Source organism: Ursus arctos, unplaced genomic scaffold (assembly GCF_023065955.2).
Source record: "Ursus arctos isolate Adak ecotype North America unplaced genomic scaffold, UrsArc2.0 scaffold_48, whole genome shotgun sequence".
Taxonomy (NCBI): Eukaryota; Metazoa; Chordata; class Mammalia; order Carnivora; family Ursidae; genus Ursus; species Ursus arctos.
Genome location: NW_026623065.1, coordinates 381092 through 401805, shown reverse-complemented (window position 1 = coordinate 401805; position 20714 = coordinate 381092). Strand labels below are relative to the sequence as shown.

At 44.5% G+C, this 20714-nt stretch overlaps 2 protein-coding genes across 2 annotated transcripts in view; one reads left to right on the top strand and one right to left on the bottom strand.

Annotated features, from left to right (window-relative positions):
* LOC125282213 (dual oxidase 1-like) overlaps positions 1 to 16354 on the bottom strand; it is a 72945-nt gene extending 56591 nt beyond the window's left edge. Inside the window, 1 exon segment of the mRNA XM_057306931.1 lies at positions 16260 to 16354. Coding sequence (XP_057162914.1) covers positions 16260 to 16354 — 95 coding nt within the window.
* LOC130542711 (ral guanine nucleotide dissociation stimulator-like) overlaps positions 1 to 20714 on the top strand; it is a 248334-nt gene that overhangs the window by 101899 nt on the left and 125721 nt on the right. The window lies entirely within an intron of this gene.

Below are 20714 nucleotides of genomic sequence, written 5' to 3'. Positions count from 1 at the left end.
TTTTTGGCGGTTTTGTCACTGTGCAGTAAATTACTGGGCTTACCAGCTCAAGCTATGGGTGGGACAGTATGTTGTAATGGGAATCAATATGCAGTTTTTGCTTCATGTTTCCTTAAATAAATAAGTTAGTCACATCTATTGTGACTAAACTCAAGGTTTTCTCCTACTCCTGGGTGCCGGATGAAGACACCCTAAAAAGAATTGAAATAGTAACAAATATTTAGCCACTCAAAGGCAAGAGTATTTGACATTACCAATGGCCAAGTGTCAATATGGGGTAAGTGATGACTGAGAAGCAACCTGCCATCTCAAAGAAGTTTCTGACTAATTGCTCAGCTGAGCAAGCCAGCATTGAACAGCTGTTCTTGGTGAGTTTTACTCTTGTATTGTGACATCTAGAATTATTTTGCCTACCACCAGTAGTATGAACACCACACTTTCACATGTGCTGTCCATAAATAATATCTTCTTGACATCTTGAATTCTTTTATATGGCTATTCAAGGATGGCTTGTTGCAACTGGCATTCTATGTGATGGCAAAATGAGTGAACCCAAACTCAGCACATGCTTCCTCTTAGCTGGGATTTCCTGAGCTCTAAGATATGGGTACTATACTTCTCATTTAATTCCAGTCTTATGTAAATCTATCTCCATGTTAGGCAAAATTCCTATTCCTTGTGGCTCCTAAAGAAACATGATTCCATACTTAGCACAAAATGCTTTCATGATAAACTCATAAATGATGCCCTTTTATAACTGTGGGTTCCTCTGGAAAAAAAGACAGTCTTTTCAGAACTTGCCACTGGAACATGGACTTGCCTATTGAATTCTGAAGCTGGGAAGAATTCCTCAGAGAGTCAGAGTCTCCAGGCCCTTTTCCTTCAAATCTGCCAGGCAACCTTGGAGAAAATTCCCTTTCCTTGAAATGGGAGCTGTTTGGCCGTAGGCTCATTATAATCCTGGGGTTTCCCAAAGAATTCAATGATAGAAGATTAGAGTGCATGGGCTCTTCAGCCAATGTCTGATTTCCCATATGTAGAAAGTTTCCAGACACAAAATGATGTGTGAATTTTATACATTTTGTAAACAAATTAAAAATCCATTCTGGGAACTTCCTCAGTTTAATAAAAAAACAACATTTAGCCTCCTATTTACTGATGAAAGGCTGGAATCTTTCCCCCTAAGGTCAGAAAAAAGACAAAGATATTTTCTCTTGCCACTTCTACTCAACATTGTACTAGAGATTCTAGCCAGCTTGATTACACAAGAAAAAGGGAATAAATGGTATTTCATATCAGAAAGGAAAAGAGTAAGGCTATTTCTGTGTGTAGCGACATGATCTTCACTATCGAAAATCCTAAGGAACACACACACACACACACACACACACACACACACACACACACACCCTCTAGAGCTAATAAACAAGCTCATTGTACACTGAAAACCATAAAACATACTTGAAAGAAATTAAAGAAGACATAAGTAAATGGAAAGGCATCCCATGCATGTGAACTCGCAGTCTAAATATTGTTAAGACGGCAATACTCTTCAAGATTGATCTACAAATTTACTGCTGTCCCTATAAAAATCCTAGTTTGTTTGTTTTTCATTTTGTTTTGTGTTTTTTTTTCTTTTTTTGCTGAAATGGACAAGTGGATCCTAAACTTCCAATGAAAAAGTTAAGATGAGGTCATTAAGGTGGACCCTGATCCAATCTGATCAACATTCTCATAAAAAAGAGAAAGTTAGATACATGGACAGACATCCACAGAGGGTAGACGGTGTGAAGAGGCACAGAGAGAATGCCACGTGAAGACAGAGGAATGGAGTGATGCTTTCTATAAGCCAAGGAGCACCAAAGATTGCCAGCAAACCACCAGATACTAGGAAGAGACAAGAAAGGATTCTTCCTTACCGATTTCAGAAGATGCATGGTCCTGGGCACACCTTGATTTGGACTTCTAGCCTCCAAAACTGTGGGAGAATATATTTCTGTTGTTCTAAGCCCCCTAGTTTGCAGTATTTTGTTAGGGCAGCCCTAGGAAATGGATACAGAGAGCATCCGCAAATACACAAATCTGATGGCACCACAAAAAAAGCATTCCTTTTAATTCATTGTTCACGAGGACATGTTGAACCTGACAGGGGAAAGATGATGTCTACGTGTGTGGAAGATGCACATTTGTAGTCATCCGGAAGACTACTTAAGGTATTCCATGCAGGAAGGGGCTGATACACGGAACTTGATGCTTAAAAAATATTTGAAAGGGTTGGAAGAGCAAAGGTTGAGAAAACTGCTGATAGTCTCAGAAAATCAGGCAGTTATAGAAATTGCAAGAACTCCCACCACCAATGATCTCTGCCACCTGAAGCCCTGACGTGGGTAACTCACAGGCAGATGGATGTACAGAAGCCCCAGCCAAACCTCCCACCTTCACCTGCCAACACTCGCCTGGCTGCTCAATGTCTAAGGAGCGGAAATGGCTTTTGCTTCTCTTCCACCTTCCAAATCTCATGGGAATGTCTCCTGTTGGTGGACTCAAAACCAGAACTCTGTTGGCATGGGGATCTGGGAAATGTAGTCTTTCTGGGACAGTGCTGAGCACTAACAGCCAGCATCCAGCACAAAAGGCATTTGCAAATGACAGAGAAACACGCCGACAGAAAAGCCCTGTGAGGTGTCAAGGAGACAACATTTGTGAATTTCCTTTGCTGAGTGAAACGTGCCATGCCCGTACAAGATATTTTCTAGCTGGAGAGTGTTCAGCACATTCAATGGAACAATGCACTTTTATTTTTAAAAATCCAGATAATTAACATGAAATTATTTTTTGCTTTAATTTTCTGAGTAATTATTTCAAAACTCTGTTGTTAGTGAATGAATGTATTTCAGAGCGTGCCTGTTTGTTGTATGATGTTTGCGTGCGCACGTTGATGTTTTCTCTGTATTTGCATGTGATTCTGTGAGCAAGAAAGCCTCCGTGCGTGTGTATGTGTGCATGTCTTGTGGGTCGGAGTGTCTCTGTGTATATTACATATATTTGTGAATTTGGATTCATGTTTGTCCCATCGACTCCCATGTGAGTCCACTCCGAATTCTAGTAAGGACATGGGCAGTGGCTTTTCTTAGCACACTGGATCAGGAGCATGACTGAGCTTCTTTTCCCTCCTTTCCATTGGCCACACTATCTGCTTTCTTGCCCCAGGAGAGGCTTTTTGGCATTACGGAGCAAAGGGTCACAATTTGTTATTACAGGGAGAAATGGAAGAAGCTGGGGCTACAGAACGGGGCTTTGACCTAGCTCTGTTGAGCCTTCCAGAAGGCGGTCTCTTACAGCACAATTATGCCAGTAAAGGGAAGTGGAGGAGGGGTCCTTGTCAGTGTGTGTGTGTGTGTGTGCACGTACATGCACAAATACGTGTGTGTGTGGGGGGGGTGTGTACGCATGTGCACCAACCTGGGCTCAGGCTGCAGTGTGTGCTAATCGAGTCTATCAGAAAGTCTGTTCTAGCTTTTCTTGTAGTGCCTTCAGAATCCAGACTAGACCCCTTCATCTCCCTCCTGACCCCTCTTGCTCTCTCTTCCCACAGCAAGGTCTATATTCCAAACATCTCTATATGTCTGTCTGGGTGACTTCCCCATCCCCCCTGCCTTGCCCCAGACCATTTTCCCTCTGGATGACGGCAAGTGCCTCTTCCCATCACTCCCTTTCTTCCTTCAAACCTATTCTTTTCCTTTGAGAAAACTCATGTTTTCTGCATGTAAACTGAACTCCTATTTTATTCCTTCATTGTTCACTGGGTGTAGAAATCAGTTCAGAAGTCAAACGGCTTCCACAAGGAACCCCATTATTGCAGAGCGGAAACTTGCAATTCATGCCTTATAATTAGATAAGCGGCTAATTGAGGAGGGCCATGCCAACCTGATTTGAGTCCTGATGCAGTGATTAGAGCCTTAATTTAAGGAGGAGAGGCATCAAGACTCCTCATCTGGGCTTCTCCCTGTTCATACTCCTGGCTGCAGCTGCCATGGGGAGGCACTGAACGTTCTGGAAGGCAAGATGGCTCTTCAATGGCTAGGGCTGAACCATGCACCGTGGGAGGACAGATTCCCCCCCTGCCACAGGAGATTTTTTTTTTCCCTGCTTGGGACTGGTCTTGGTTTTTTTGACTTCACAAATGAGTCTGGAGAGGACAGGAATGCCTCCTCCCAGAGCTAGAAGAAGTCACCCTGCTTTTAAGGCAGCTTCTAAATCGTTCAGAAAAGCATTTGTCTCCCCCCATTTTGGCAAAGGCCTTGCTTCTCCCTCCCCTCCTTCCCTCCTTTTGTAGCGTTCACTTAATTATGAATTAGCTGCATGAGGCTGGTCTGACATGACCTTCACTGCTCCTCCAGTGCCAAGAGCCTGGCAGAGAACTGGCACTTAGTATTCTGTCATTGCATGGATGTGCCAGGTACTGTCCTGACGCTGTGACACAGAGACGGGTCAGACATCCCTCCTGCCCGTGCGGGGGACAGACAATGAGAGCAACAGTGAGAACGCAGTGAGGCAAGGACAATGTGAGAGGCGAGCACAATGTGACAAGGGAGCCGGGAGGAGTGTGATCTCACTCTCCCGCAGTCAGCAAACAGTTCTTGGAAGAGCAGATGGCCAAGCCAGCTCTTAAAGGTTGTAAGAGTTTTCTAGGTGGAAGACAGGGAAAGGCATTCCAGCTGGAGGGAAGGGCTTGGGCCCAGGTGTGAAGGAAGCACCAAGTATGGTGATGTGTTCAGAGAATCGTAAAATATTCGGAACGGCTGGAGCGTAGGGGTGAGGAGGCTGGAGGGTCTGGTCCTGCGGGCAGGGCTGCCCGGTATGGCTGTGCAGGCTTCTGGCTTTATAAGCGCGCCCTACTGAGAGGGCGAGGGGCTGAAATACAGCCCTGGCTCCACTTGGCAAGTGCTTGCTTGTAGCTACGTCCTCCCAGGGGAGGCTGTACTTCCAATTTACACAACGGCTCCTCGGGGCCAGGGGTGTCTCCATGGAGCGCCCTGCAGATCTCACTAAGAGGGTACCCCCATCTAGGGCACTGGTTCTCAAACCGTGTGCGTCAGAATCACCGGGAGGGCTTGTTAGAACAGAGATTGCTGGGCCCTACCTTAGGGTTTCTGATTCAGCCGGCCTAGGGTAAGGCTGCAAATTTGCCTTTCTTGTGTATTCCAAATGATGCTGATACTGCTGGCCCAGGAACCACACTCGAAGAATTACTGATCTGGAAAACAGGAAGCCGTTGGAAAGGGCTAGGTTGGAGAAGCAGGGCCAGGGCCTCAGGTGTGAAGGATCTGTTTTCTGGGATTAGGGTTTCCGAAATCCCCTGTGAACCAGTGAGTGCAGCTGCACCTGTCAAGGACAAGTGGATACACAATATTCCCCCTCTTGTCCTGCCTGGTGCGGTTTCATGGCTCTATTCACTCAAGTAGGATTTCTACCCAGAGTCCTGTTTAAGGAGGTTTTACTCACAGATGATTTAAGGAGTGGCCACATCATTACAAGCAGCTCACCCCTAGAGCTTTTATGTAGTGAGCTCCCAAATGATTTAAATATTTGTTTACACTTTTTAAATTATTCCCTGGAGAAGCTGGGGACCAGAGAAACCTACAGCCACAAACTAAAAGATGAGTCATACCTCGTGAAAAAGCTGCTTTGAAAATTCTCTTATGTAAACTTTAAAAGTCCGTGTATGTGTGTGTGTGTGTGTGTATGGAGAGGGGGAGGGGGAAAGAAGGACCTGGAACTAAGTGTCAAGACCTCACACACATTAGTGAACACGTGCTGAGTGAAGACGTGACCAGCGGACGGAGCATGGTGACGGAGAATCCAGGGCCAGTCTAAGGGAGCTGGTGGCTCTGGCCTGGGTTTGGAATCTTGACTTGGGAAGCCAGACCTTCCTGGAGCCCAGTTCTCTTTGTGAGAGATCTCTCTCTCCTTGTGCACAGGGAGAGAATGGCTGGTCCTTTCTCCCCTTGGAGGCTCGGGCCCTGCCTGCCCTCTGGCTGGCGACTGGAGCCAACAGGTGGTGGGAGTAGCGGGAGCCCACCTCTATTCTCTGGTTGGAATATAATCTCCAGGACAGACTGGCTTTGGGACGGGGGTGGGGAGAGCGGGTGTTGGGAAGAACATCCAACCTGATTATCGATCTTCTACCTATTTCCAGTGTCAGCCCCAGGCTTTCCTGAGAGCCAGAGCAGCACAGGGCACTGAGATCTTTCTTATTCACCGATTTGGGTTTCCCATGAGGGAGCTCATGCTGGCGGAAAGGCCACCATTCCCAGCTAGCTCAACTGTTCCCCAAACGAGCCTGTCAGCAGCAATGTTGGGAGAAGGAAAGCCTTGTCAAAGGCAGCCGGATTCCGCCTCTAGGTGTCAAGGAGAAAGGAAGAGGGGAGGATAGGGGACGAGTCCACTCAGAGACTGCAATCTTAATTAAGACAGCTCCAGACCGCACATTTCCATAATTCCCCATTAAAGAGGTCCTTATGTATGAACCATTGTGGGAGCTGTGATTCCCCGGTCAGCACTGTTCCGTGTCAGAGGCGTCTCAAATCAAAAAGCCAATCCCTTTCAATCACTCCGGCTTTGTGAACACCTGAGAGCAGCCCGGCCCCGGGGAGGACACCATGCCTAGAGAGGGGCACAGCAGCGGATATGGCCATAGTCCCTACTGCCCAGGGCAAAAGCCTCACTAGACCCTGACCTGGGGGGAGGGCCGTGGATTCAGGAGCACTTGGGTGTGGGGCCGGTCCAGGTGGGCTCTAGCCCTTTCCGTGATGACAAGGAGGAAGTGTGGGACTGAGGGAAGCTTGCTGGATTTGGAGACTGAAGGTCTGAGTTTCACTCACTTAGCAAAACTTTGTCGTCTCATGGCAACCTGTCATGAAATAGGGAGTGTTCTGTGAGGTGGAGAGGTGCACGGTAAATAGGCTTGTGACAGCTCCCCCACATGACCGCCTATCTCCCCGTGTCCTCGGGAAGATGACAGGGTGTCCTGTGAAGATACAGTCAGACCGTGGAGAAGCCTCGCCGCTGTGGCCTGTGTGGAAAGGTGCAAGGTCATCCTGCTGTCATGGCGGAGCTGCTCCATGTCACGTGTTTGCAAACTTGGATGAAACAGACAGCTGCTTAGAAAAATGTACTAAAAATGACTCCGCAAGATTCAGGAAACTTGACTAGACCTGTAACTATTAAATGAACCAGAACAATAATTGATAATGTCATTCAAAAGCTACCAGGCATAGGTTTTTTACAGGAGGGTTCTAGGAAATCTTCAAAATTTAGAGAATTCTTTTAAAACTAAGTCAGATAATACAAAATGAGAGAAAGCTGTCACTTTTGAGCTATTTCACAAAAAAACTAATAGTTTTTAAACTAATAATAAACTAATTAGTTATTTATATGGAAAAGTAAAATTATATTCCCACCTTTCACCAAATGCAAAAATATATCCCAAACAGGCTAAAGATCTAAACAGAAAAAGCAAAACTAGAAGACTTTTAGAAGAAAATATAAGAGAATATGTTTATGGCAGTGGGTTAGGAAAGAATTTAAGTAAGTTGTAAAAAGCAAAGCCAGAAAGAGATTGACAATTCTGATCACCTGAAAACTGAAAACCACACCATAAGTCAAATGCAATGACAAAACCTAGACTGGGAGAAGATTTTTTTTCAGTCCAACGAGATATAGCATTCCGTATATATAAAGGACTCATTTCAATCAGTGAGAAAAAGAAAAAGGCAGACAATCAGGAAAAGAACAGGAGCGGGCAACTGACATATGAAGAAACCCCCCAAACCCCAATAAGCATAGATATTGTACCAGCCAGTGTGCCGGCCGGAGACAGGTGACACGCTCAGATTTGATAATTTGAGGTGCATTAAATAATGGGACTATTTAGAAACTTATGGACAAGGTACAGGAAAGGCACAAGGAACAGTGAAGCCCCAGGAACTTGGGTTAGTGGACATTACCACCCTCAGGCCGGTAGGGGAAAGCTGAGGGAACAGTCACTGGAACATGGGTCACTGGAACCTGGGACAGAGGGCTGTGAGAAGGCACCTGTGACCTTTACTAGAGGGACCCAGCCAGCCTGCTGCAATCCCGCAGAGAGCGATCTGGGGGAATAAATACTCTGATCCCACTTTCCTCCCCCTCTCCAATTTCCTGTTGGTTCCCTTCATTGGCCAAACACAGTGGGAAGCAGAGGGCAAGGAGCCTGCTGATCAGTCCACATAATCCAGCTCGCTGGCATTCAGAGCAGGAATGGAAAGGGTGAAGAGTGGTATCTGGAAGGGTGAACAGAAGATAACTAATCACACTCATGCCCTCTGAGCGGCTATTCGACTCCTAGGAACATGCCCTAGAGAAAGTCATAGGCTCGTGTGCAAGAAGATGTCTACAAAGTTGTTTATTACAGCGCCGTTGAAAGTAACAAAAGGTGGAAACAGCCAAATTGTCCCTCATTAGATTGTTACACAAGGGGGTTATATAAACTGTGGTTTAGTCATAAAATGAAATGCCGTAATACAATTAAAATGGATGAACTAGATAAACATGTATCCGTATCTATTAATCCCAGAAAGATAAGACTGAGCAGAAAAATGTTACCAAAAGATACATACAATATGATGATAGCACTTATGTAAAAATTATTCAAGCCTGTAGCCGATTGTACAAGTTTGTAGTAACTACAAAAATATGAATAGGAAGGAAGCAGGCCGACTTCAAGATGCTGACAGCCTCTGGGGATGGGGGAAGGGAAAAGGAAGGGTACTTCAGCTGTATTTGTATTTTTTTTCCATTTTTTAAGTCAAGATGAAGCAAATCTGGCAAAATGTTGCCATATGCTTAATCTCAGCGGTAGGCACGTGAGTTATTCACTATTTAGTCCGGTTTTATGTGTGTTTGAAATATCTCATGATCAAAGCTTTAAAAACAATAGGAAGTGTGAATGATAAGAGAGACATTTAGAACATAAAAAAGAGCTAACTGGGGGGCGCCCGGGTGGTTCAGTCGCTTAAGCGTCTGCCTTCGGCTCAGGTCATGATCTCCAAGTCCTGGGACTGAGCCCCAGGTCAGGCTCTCTGCTCATCGAGGAGCCTTCTTATCCCCTTCCCTCTGCCCCTCCACCCCGCTCATGCTCTCTCTCTCTTTCTCTCAAATAAATGCATAAAATCTTTAAAAAAAATAAATAAAAAAGAGCTCAATGTCACTTATTGAGAGCAGAATTAGGCAAACATTTTCTGTGAAGGGCAAGATAAGTAGTTATTTTTGGCTTTACAGTCAGTACAGTCTCTCATAGCTCCTCCATCCTGCAGTTTTAGCTTGAAAGCAGCCACAAGCAATACACAAATGACTGGGTTGGCTGGGTTCTAATAAAGCTTTCTTTATAGAAACAGGTGGCCAGTGGGATTTGATTCACATGCTCCAGTTCGCTGACCCCTGATCTAGAGAATCTATGTTCGGGCATGCTTCTGTTCCCAAGCATGGATTTAGAGAAGGCCCCCGTGGTGCAGCTTTCTCACCAATCTGCAACACTACGGCCTGACTGACAGCACTTCTGTTTTTCAGACTCTCCTCACCACCAATCAAAGTATAGTGGCTGAGGGGGCACCTGGGTGGCGCAGTCGTTAAGTGTCTGCCTTCGGCTCAGGGCGTGATCCTGGCGTTCTGGGATCAAGCCCTGCATCAGGCTCCTCTGATGGGAGCCTGCTTCTTCCTCTCCCACTCTCCCTGCCTGTGTTCCCTCTCTCACTGGCTGTCTCTCTCTCTGTCAAATAAATAAATAAAATCTTTAAAAAAACACACACAAAGTATAGTGGCTGAAGAACGCATCCTCATCTGTCTTCAACTTGGTTTGGCTGTGGACATTAGAGGTCTTTCCAGGCTTCGCTTGAGCCTGTTTGTATGTATACTTTGAAAAAGCCGAAAGCGCTGCCACCTCGAGCTACCTCTCCCTCAAGCTAAAGCAGAATGAATGAAACAATGAAGCATGAGCAGACATTCTGAAACACGCAGGCATCCTTGGTAGGCTGTTGTGGCTTGGAAATCTGGCGTATCACCAGTCTGGTTTTATTAGTTTCATTTCATGGGATTAAATGGAGAGGCAGCTTGTGCAGTTGTTAGGGACATGTACTTGAGTTCATTATGGCACCTATCTCACTGGGAACCCAAACCTGTTTCAGTTATCTCTTGCAGCATGGAAAACCACGCCAAACAGTGGATTAAAGACAATAACAATCAGGAGTGACATCAGCAGAATCAGCAGGTGGAATAGGTGGTCTCAGCCCTTGTCCTCCCACAGAAACACTGATATAGCAACCATCCATTGATGAAAATACCTTTATGAGAGCTTCAGAATCCAGGTGGGACATTACAGCACCCCAGTGGAGCATGGAAATGAGAAAAGACACACTGAAAAGGGTATGAAGAAAAGTTTCACTTTAATCCCCTAACTTGGCACCATGCAGTTTTGAAAGAGATTCCCTGAGTCATGGGTTTTCCTATGGGAGAAAGAGAGAATAAGCCCACCCACAGACCTCAGCAGCCTGTAGACATATATAAAAAGCCCACAGCTAATATCATACCTGATGGTGGAAAACTAAAAGCATTTCTTCTAATAAGATCTGGAACAAGGCAAGAATGTTTCCTCTCATCACTTCTATTTAACATAGTACCGGAAGTCCTAACCAGAGAAATTAGACAAGAAAAAGAAATAAAAGGCATTAAATTCAGAAAGAAAGAAGTAAAATTTTCTCTGCAGATGACATGCCCCCCATATGTAGAAAACTCTAAAGACTACGTGTGTGTGTGCACACAGATACACACACACCTGTTAGAACTATAAATGAATTCAATAAGGTTGCAGGATATAAGATTAACACACAAAATCATTTGCATTTCTATACATCAACAGGAATTATCTGAAAAGGGAATTAAGAAAACAATCCCAGTTACAATAGCATCAAAAAGAATAAAATACTTTGAATAAATTTAAGCAAGGAATTGAAAGACTTGTGTAAAACACTGATCAAGGAAATTGGAGAAAACTAAATGGAAAGACATCCCATGTTCATGGATTGGAAACAATATTGTTACAATGCCCATAATACCCAAAGTGATCTATAGATTCAATGCAATCTCTATCAAAATCCCAATGATATTTTTTACAGAAATAGAAAAAACAACCCTAAACTTCACATTGAACCACCCTGAATAGCCAAAGCAATTGTGAGCAAGAAGAACAAAGTGGAGACATCATACTTCCTGATTTCAAAATACATTACAAAACTACAGTAATCAAAACAGTATAGTACTGCCATAAAAACACATATATAGATTAAAGGAACAGAATAGAGAGCCAAGAAGTAAACCAATGTATATATGGTCAGCTGATCTTTGATAAAATTGCAAAGATACACAATGGGGAAAGGTATTAGAAAAACTGGATATCCATATGCAAAAGAATGAAATTGGTGCCTTATCCTACACCATACACAAAAATTAATTCAAGATGATTAAAGACTTAAATATAAGTACTTTAACTATAAAACTCCTAGAAAAATACATAGGAGAAGAGCTTCTTTATATTGGGCTTGGCAAGGATTTTTTGGATATGACTCCAAAAGCACAGGCAACAAAAGCCCAAACAGGTAAGTGAGACTACATGAAATGAAAAAGTTTACACACAGCAAAGGAGACAATCAACAAAATAAAAGGTAACCTATGGAATGGGAGAAAATATTTGCAAACTACATACCTCATAAAATGTTAATATCCAAAATATACAGGGAATTCTTACAATTCAGTAGCACAAAAACCAAATAACCCAATTAAAGAATGGGCAAAGGAACTGAATAGATATTTCTCCAAAGAAGACATACGAATGGCCAGCATGAAAAGGTGCTCAATATCACTCATCATCAGGAACATGAAAATGAAAATCATGATAATATATCACCTCACACTAGTTAGACTATTACAAAAAAAAAGAATAAGCATTGGCAAGGCTGTGGAAAAAAGAAAACCCTAGCACACTTTTGGTGGAAACTGGTGTAGCTACCACGGAAAACATATGGAGGTTCCTCAAAAAAAAAATAAAAATAGAACTACCCTATGATCCAGCAATCTCACCTCTGGGTATATATCTAAAGGGTTTGAAATCAGGATCTTGAAGAGACCCCATGTTCATTGCATCATTATCCTCAATAGCTAAGACATGAAAGTTAGTCTGCCTTAAAAAAGAAGGAAATCCTGCCATATGTGACAACATGGATGAACCTTGAGGACATTATGCTAAGAGAATTAAGGCAGACACAGAAGGATAAATACTGCAGGATACCACTTATACGGGGATTCTAAAATAGTCAACCTCAGAAGCAGAGTAGAATGGTGGCTGCCAGGGGCTGGGGGTGGGGGAATCAGGGCGGTGTTAGGCTGAGGGTAATGTAATGTAAGTTTCAGTGATGTAAGTTTCAGTGATGTAAGATGGATAAGTATTAGAGATCTACCATCCGGCAATAGAGCCCATAGCTAATAACAGGGTATTGTATGCTTACAAATTTACAGATAGACACGTGACCCACTAACCGGTCCATGGATATGAAGCTCCCCGCCTCCACTGACTCCACCTACTGGTGCTGCTCCTGTCCTTCCCGTCCCTGCCCCATCCTTCTTCATGTCCACACAGAGACACTGATAATCTGTGTCTCCACAGCAACCTGCCATCAAAGATGTGGGTCTTGAACCTTCCTGTGAACTCATTCTTTCTGTTCCTCAGCAATCATTGATGAGCAGGTCCCTGTTAAAGGTGCTGGAGGTAGGGGCGCCTGGGTGGCACAGCGGTTAAGCGTCTGCCTTCAGCTCAGGGCGTGATCCCGGCGTTCTGGGATCGAGCCCCACATCACGCTCCTCCGCTATGAGCCTGCTTCTTCCTCTCCCACTCCCCCTGCTTGTGTTCCCTCTCTCACTGGCTGTCTCTATCACTGTTGAATAAATAAATAAAATCTTTTTTAAAAAAAGGTGCTGGAGGTAGACAGTGAAGATGGAATGAATCTGTGTCTTCCTCTGGCATCTGGGGAACTGGGTCAGGCCAACCTGCTAGCTTGCAGGTAGGCGAGATCTCAGACCCATCAGTTCTTGACACCACGCAGTGGGATATGTGTTACTCTATAGGGAGCCACAGGTGAATGTGTGTGTGCCTGTGTGGGGGGTTGGTGTGGGCGTGGTGGCACTCAGAGGAAGGGCAATAGATATGGAAGGAACACACGTGTGTATATTTAATGAGGAGGCCATCAGAAGCGTTACCATAGAAAAAATGACATTTGAGCTGGGTCTCAAACGTGAGGAGGAGTTTTCCTGGCAGACTGTGTAGGGAAGAGCATTTCTGGCAGAGGAACAGAATGTGCAAAGTCTCAGAGGATGTTTGGGGGAACATGGACAGTTCTGTAAGGGCAGATAAAGCGGCAGCTCTGGGAATCCTGCCCAGAATTCCCAAGTTACCCCCACTTAGGTGGCCTTTGGCAACCTCATATGGTACCCCAGAGCTGTAAAGTCAGGTGGAACCTGGTTTGAATCTCAGCCCTGGCACTTGGGTCCTCTGCGACATAGGATAAACCATTTAGCCTCTCTGAACTATAATTTCGTTATCTGTAAAAGGGGGATAATATCTTCCTCACAGAAGGAGATGGAGATGAAATGAAATGATGTGTGAGAAAGCAGTTGGCATGGTGCCCGGCCTGCTTCTGGGTACTTGGGACTAGTAATTACTGCCTTCCGTGTAGAGTGGCTCTGAGGTGTGCGTGCACAGGCACGGCACGTGAACTTGTATCTGGTACTTTCCTTGCCTCCTTACCACCTCATACCCTCTTCCCAACACCAAAATAGCTTATGTCCTAGGGAATAATTGGAGGCAAATTAATAATTGAAGACAAACCTGGGTCCCAACTCTCGCTCTGGCCATTTACCATCTGTGATTCTGGCAAATGACATCCCTGCTCCGAACTTCCATTTCATTATCTGTAAGATGGGAGGTGTGAAGACCTAACTCACAGGGTTGGTATGAGGGTTAAAAGGGGATAATAAATCTGAAGTGGCTGCCATAGTTTGCAGGCGCTCAAAAACGGTTACTGCGATGTGAAATTGCTTTGTACTGCGTCAAGTGCTGTGCACTGGAAGGGTTATTATTTTATTAAGTCAGAACTCATGGAGCCAAAGGTTAATGGCTCTTTCAAGCCAAGGTTTCATTTTTCCGTTGCCTCTTGTTGTTGCGGTTGGAGTGGTGGAAGAACGCCTTTGCCTCCAGTACTGTCTGGGGACGGACATTGCTCCTCACACTCTGCGGCAATCCACCCAATGTCAAAACAAAACGCTGTAGGGTTGTGTCTTGACGTCCTGTGGGAAAGAACATGTTTCTAATTGTGTGAAATGTGATGGAACACGAAACATGGATGGCATGGCAAATAAGCTGAATTAACTGTGAAACACACGTAGTGATGTTTAAGACAGCTTGAAATTTGAAGATTTTCTATAGAAACCATAAATTAAGAAAATTATGAGCGCCATCTTGTGGCGAGATCTCTATTAAAACTTCATGTTGCAGAGCACTCCTTCCCCTACACACAGCCTCTAAAAAGGCAGACGGCATCCATCCATCCATCCATCCACCCATCCATCCATCCATCCACCCATCCATCCATCCACTCTCCCATACATCTACCCACCATTCATGTAATAATCCACTTAATAGTTTGTTCATTTGTTTGAATGCTTTCTATGTTTGGACCCTGCTTGAAAGGAGCCGACAGAGGGTGATGATAGATAATCAGCAAACCAACCATTCTGGGGAAGGCATTTCATTCAGTTCTCGTTATTGAGATGGAGGAGAAAAGCAGGGAAGGCTTCCTAACGGAAGTGGCATCTAAGCTGAGATCTGAAGGATGAGATTCTAGATATGAGGAGAGACCTATAGAATGATTGGGGCAACTTTTTCTGGGCTGTCACATGCACTGTTGGCCCTACAGTCCCCGCCTTAGTAGCTTGACAAACTGGAGGGTTTGCACACGTGGTCAGTGTGGTGCGGGGACTCTTCAAGGAGCTGGGGGAAGAGCTATCAGATGAAGTGCCTGCTGAGCGGACAGATTCTATTACATAAGATTAATGCTACCTATTACTATTAGAAGGTATTAATAGCTGCCATTATGTTGGGCTTTTCATTTAATCGAATTTGTTATACCCACAACAGCAGAGTTGTGTTAGCGTGGGCTGTTGGCCAGGACGTGGCAATGGCCTCATTATGTACGGCTGGACACATAACGGTGTTCTGTACCCGGACTCTACCTCTATTACCTGTTACAGGTTGTTAATTGATAAATGCGTTACAGAAAAAAGGCCCAGCAGCAAACTGGTTAAATTGGCCAGTGCTTGGCCCACCTCTGAAGGGCAGATGGCCCTTTAGCCATCATCCTCTGTTCCCCTTGCAGACTCCCACCGCTGGTGCAGTGAAGCACAGAGTAGCTGCAGCGGGCCTGAGCAGGGCTGCCGTCCTCAGGCAGAGTGAGTGCTCTCCGGGTTGGCACGGTCCCCACCATGCCCCATCGTCTCCTGACTTTACACTGTGTGTCCGTTTATCTTTTACATCACTTTTACGACTTGGTTCTCTTTACGCTAGAGAAGCATGTCTCTGTACTCATGTCTTCAGTAACACTAATGAAATGCAGACCAAAATGAAAAATGCTAGAAAGTGTATTTCTTTGCGGGATTAAAAAATACTCACGTGCATTTAATATACAAACCAAATGTGTCTGTGCCTTAGACCTTGTCTGTCTCCCTCGGCACATTATTTGCTTGGACTTGTGAGTACTTGCTTCAGCATGAGCAGGGACAGCCCTGGGCAGTGTCCCGGAGCATGTGTTGTTGACCTTGACGGCCACCCTCTCTGTACTGCTGTCTCCTCCCCAGAGCCGGGCACTGACTTCGAACAAGCTGGCCACATTTAAAGGGCCCTGGATGGGACTTAAGGGCAAATCCTCCCCATTTCAACAATTTCTTCTTATGGATCCTTCTCTTCTTCAGTGTAACTCAAAGCAGAAGTAATACGATGCTCTGTTGGAACAGCTTTAGTGCTTCATTGTCTGCAATTATATCTAAAGTCATTTGTTTTCTCTGTGGTCCGCAATCGATCTGTAAATTCACTCGTCTGGCTCCTGCTTCCCAGCCCTCACCAGTTCACAGCTACGGTGAATGGATTTTCAGCTTCAGGCTCTGCCGTCCGGTCCTCCTTCCTCCAGCCTCTGGAGCTCGTCCTGTCTCCAGTCATGGCGGTGGGAGCAGATGAAGGAACCACGGGGGTGAGCACTAAGGCTGTCCTGCTGCCTGGCTAAATCTGGCTCTTACTCAGATCTGGTGTGGGGCTTCTGCAATGTCTGTCTGACCAAACGCTAGTCCTTGAGGACCTTCCAGAACTTCCTGTTCCTGTTTAGAACAGTTAGCGTGGTCAGATGGAGCGGCCCCACTAGAGCTGATGGCCCTTTCAGCACTTTTCAGGGGAAAAGGATTATGAAAAAGGAAGCTGTAAAGAAAGTCAAGAAGTTAGTCTGATCAATTCAAAGTATTAGCCACACGCCCTGGCTCGCACCGGACAAACCCCACTGTATTAGAGAAACTGATTAGGTGCTGTTCAGAAAGTAACTGTGCTTCAAGCTTTAAGACGTATAGACGCCTTTTAAGGGAGAACAAGCTGACAAGTTATTTTATTATCCTAACTTAAAATGTGCAGCTATTCACTGAAGTACAAGCTCCTTAAAACCAAAACAAATGTATAAATTTAAATATAAACCACGCTGTGCAGACATTCACATTCAGACAGACTTTTATAAATTTATAAAATAGACACAGGTCCTCAAAGCCAATAAAATGCCTCTATTCTAAATATCCTTTGTTCTAAATATCATGCCACCTTTGTTTCTCCAAGTGACGCTGTTCTTCACTTGACAAGGATCATATCACTTGTGTTGAAGTTCCTCCCGTTCATTCTTCATCAGCCTGGGACAGTTAAAGCAGTTCTATGTGGCCCCTGTGCTGTCATAAACTCAAACTACACATGGACACAGAAATTCTGTGACTTGAGCTGGTGAGCCAGTTGACCCATATGATACTTACATTGATTATATTTTTATAATATTTATATTATATGTTATAATATTATTTATATTATATTATTATAATAGTATATATATATTTATATTATATTTTTATAATATAATTTTTATATTGATTTTCATTAAAACAAAGCCATGAAACTAAAAAATAATATCAAAACGTTATGAACCCAGAGAAAACAATCCAAAGGTACTAGTTCGAGAAACATCGGTGTGAAAAGCCTGCTGGCCAGGCTGCCTCAGTGCTGTGGGACAGGAAATGGAGGCAAGGAGCAGGGCTTAAGCTGTCAGGGCGCCCAAATCAGCTTCTATCTGCTTTAGTCTACATCTCCTCAAAACTGGTCTATTCTCAGGGTGCCTGGTTAGCTCAGCAGGTTAAGCGTCTGCCTTTGGCTCAGGTCATGATCTCAGGGTCCTGGGATGGAGCCCCACGTCAGGCTCCCTGCTCAGTGGGAAACCTGCTTCTCCCTCTCCCTCTGCTGCTCACCCTGCTCGTGCTCTCTCTCTCTGTCTGTCAAATAAATATATAAAATCTTAAAAAAAAAAAAAAACCTGGTCTGTTCTCAGATTTCCCAGGGAGACTGAGGCAGCTCAGCTACTCATTTGAGTCCTGGTGCTCACCTATCATTCTGCCTCTGGCTTTGTGTTGCCATACCTACCTCTCTGATGGTGAGGGCTTGCCGTCCTGCCTAGCACTGGGCAAGGAACCGGGGGTTTATGTAGCAGAATCTGGTTGTCCAGAAACACAGATTGGAAGCCCTCGTTGGAAAAAATTTCCATGCTATTTCTATGTTTGAATGTATATGTTTATCATCAGGAGAATTTTAGAGAACAGCCATCGGAGGGCCCAAGGGAATCGCATCGATTCCAGCTGTAAAGGACCGTTCTGAGTAAGGAAGACTCTGATGGAGGAAACGGTCAAACAATGACCAGGAGCCCACGAGCTTGGTTGCCTTTTTCAAGATGGACAAAAAGAATATGGGTTACTCTGGGACTGGCAGTGGTTAACCCCCAAACCCAATAAAGCATTCTGAGTTGTTACTGAAACATGTTTTCAGCCTCCAAATACTAATCCACTTGGGGGAAACTGAGGCAGTGTAATGCTTGATCCATGGGGCCTGTCCCCAAGGTCTTACGGACAGGCTTGGTTCACCCGCAACTTGCCCTCCATGGTCTTTGGTCAGTCTATCCGTAGCCTTCAAAGCCCAGGACAGACTTTCTCTTGCTTCTTTCTGTGGAGGCAGCTATCCACAGCCCTGGCTGCCCCAGGAGTCTAAGCACCAAACATCGAGGAGTGGTTCAAGTTCCCCCCAAGTGCTTCTACCAACCTCATCTGAACTGACAGTGTACCTTTCAATTTGACCTTTCCACCCTATTTTCCCTAAAACTCAATGGTCTGAATTCAGTTGTATTGCTTCTGTATTTGTGACGTCATCTCAAATATATTTTAGAATGAAGTGGGATGTGAATGGACACACATACAGCAGGGTGTATGTGGTGGTTAGAGATGGTTCTGGAATCAGACAGGCCTGAGTTTTAACAGCCTTGCTGCTCGAGAGCTGTACTACCTTAGACAAATTGCTCTTTCTAGGACTTAGTTTCCTTCTTTATAAAATAGGGATCAAAATAATATTTATTTCATAATGTTGCGAGGACTAAATGAGGTAGCAGTGTCTGACTTCCAATAGGCACTCAATAGTCATTTATTATTATTATTGCTATTGTTATTGCTCATAGATATGTATGCATGACTTTGGCTGAGGCACCAGGACTACCAAATTCTCCATCCTCAAGTAGCTTCTAACGGATCTGAGGTCTTCTCAGGAGCCACTCAGAGTAGGATCAACAGTCAAACTGATTCGATGCCAAAGCAACTGAATTTGGGGCCAGAATAAACAGAATTCACCCCCATCACCCAGTCCTCATTAGGGTAGGATTAGTTCTAGAGCCCTGTTCCAGAATTAGGTTGCACATTGAGGCTGAGAGTGTCCGGGGGAGAGATGGGAGGATGGCAAGCCCAATTTTCACAATTTCATACCTGAGGCTTTGCTTAATTTGCAAAGTCTCCCTCTGCCTGCACTGGGAGGTGACCCTGAGGACACAAATGGCTTGAGTCAGTACACAAATAGCTTGTTTTCTGGTGCTTCAGGGAAGCCCAGATTGACATGTTAGCCAGCAAGTAATGTGCCTTCTTTCTTCTGTCCATAATGCATTCAAATCCAGATAAAAATATGTCGAAATTTGTTCAAAATCTATCAGTTGGGCCATTTTCTCAATGACAAACAGATGGCTCCTTTGAGTTATTCAGAGAGAAAACATTTTTCCCTTTTGTTCATCTCAGTTTTTATGGCTTAAAAGAATTAGTGTTTAATCCCAATTCCAAAGTTGTTAATTAGTTTGTATTTGCTTCACTAAATCTGTTAAATAGATTTTTATCACTTCAGCTCTATCTCCCTGGCAGCATCAAGTTTGCAGAAATAATGTTGGTTTTACAGCCAAAAATCAGAGGTTAAACCCCCAGGACTACAGATGTGACAGCATTAAAGGGAAATTCATCACCCCAAAGGCTTTCATTCCCACATATTTTAGAATCAGCCCAAACACGAACCGATGTTCTTTCCCCCTTTCATTCTCTAGGAGCACTGTGGCTCAGTTGCTTTTTGATTTATTTGTGTGGTTGTTGCTGATGAGAGCTCCTGGAGAGACCTCAGCCCACCCCTGCCTAGCCTTGGAAAGTTAGCCGAGGCTCTTCTTGCTCCACCCCTTCCTGTTGCTTTTAGAGGCTTCCATCCTGGAGTAGGGGTACACAAGACCAGCACAATGCATCAGCTCAGCTGATAAAAAGCTTGTGTCAGCAGGCCATTCAGACACACGATCTGCAACTTCACCTGTCGGCAGGGGCGTAATAGAACACAACGGCAAAAGTAAGGCAGTGTCTGTTTCAAAAAAGCTGCTTTGAACTTGATCAGGGCACTTTGGGGGAACGACTAAGTGGAGTAAAGCAATGAATATGGGGGTATTTGGGTAATAGGGGAAAGCTGCTGGACAATAATCCATCTGGGTACCTGTAGTAGGCTGACTAATGGTCCCCAAAGATGTCCACATCCTAATCCTTAGAACCTGTGAAAGTTACCATGCGTGGCAAAAATGACGTTGCAGATGTGGTTACGTTAAGGTTCCTGGGATAGGGAAAGTATCCTGGATTCTTTGGGTGAGCCCTAAATGTCCTTATAGGAGAGAGGCAGAGAGAGATGAGATAGAAGAGGAGAAGGGGAAGTGATGATGGAAACACAGACTGGAGCGATCCCCTTGAAAATGGAGAAAGGAGCCACAAGCCAAGGAATTCAGGCAGGCACTAGCCCCTGAAAAAGACAAGAAATGGATTCTCTTCTCAGAGCCTCCAAAAGGAACCAGCATGGCCAACACCTTGACTTTAGTCAAGTGAAACTGATTGCGGACCTCTCACTGCCGGAACTGTAAAAGAAGAAATCTGTGGGGTTTTTTTTTTTTCAAAGCCAC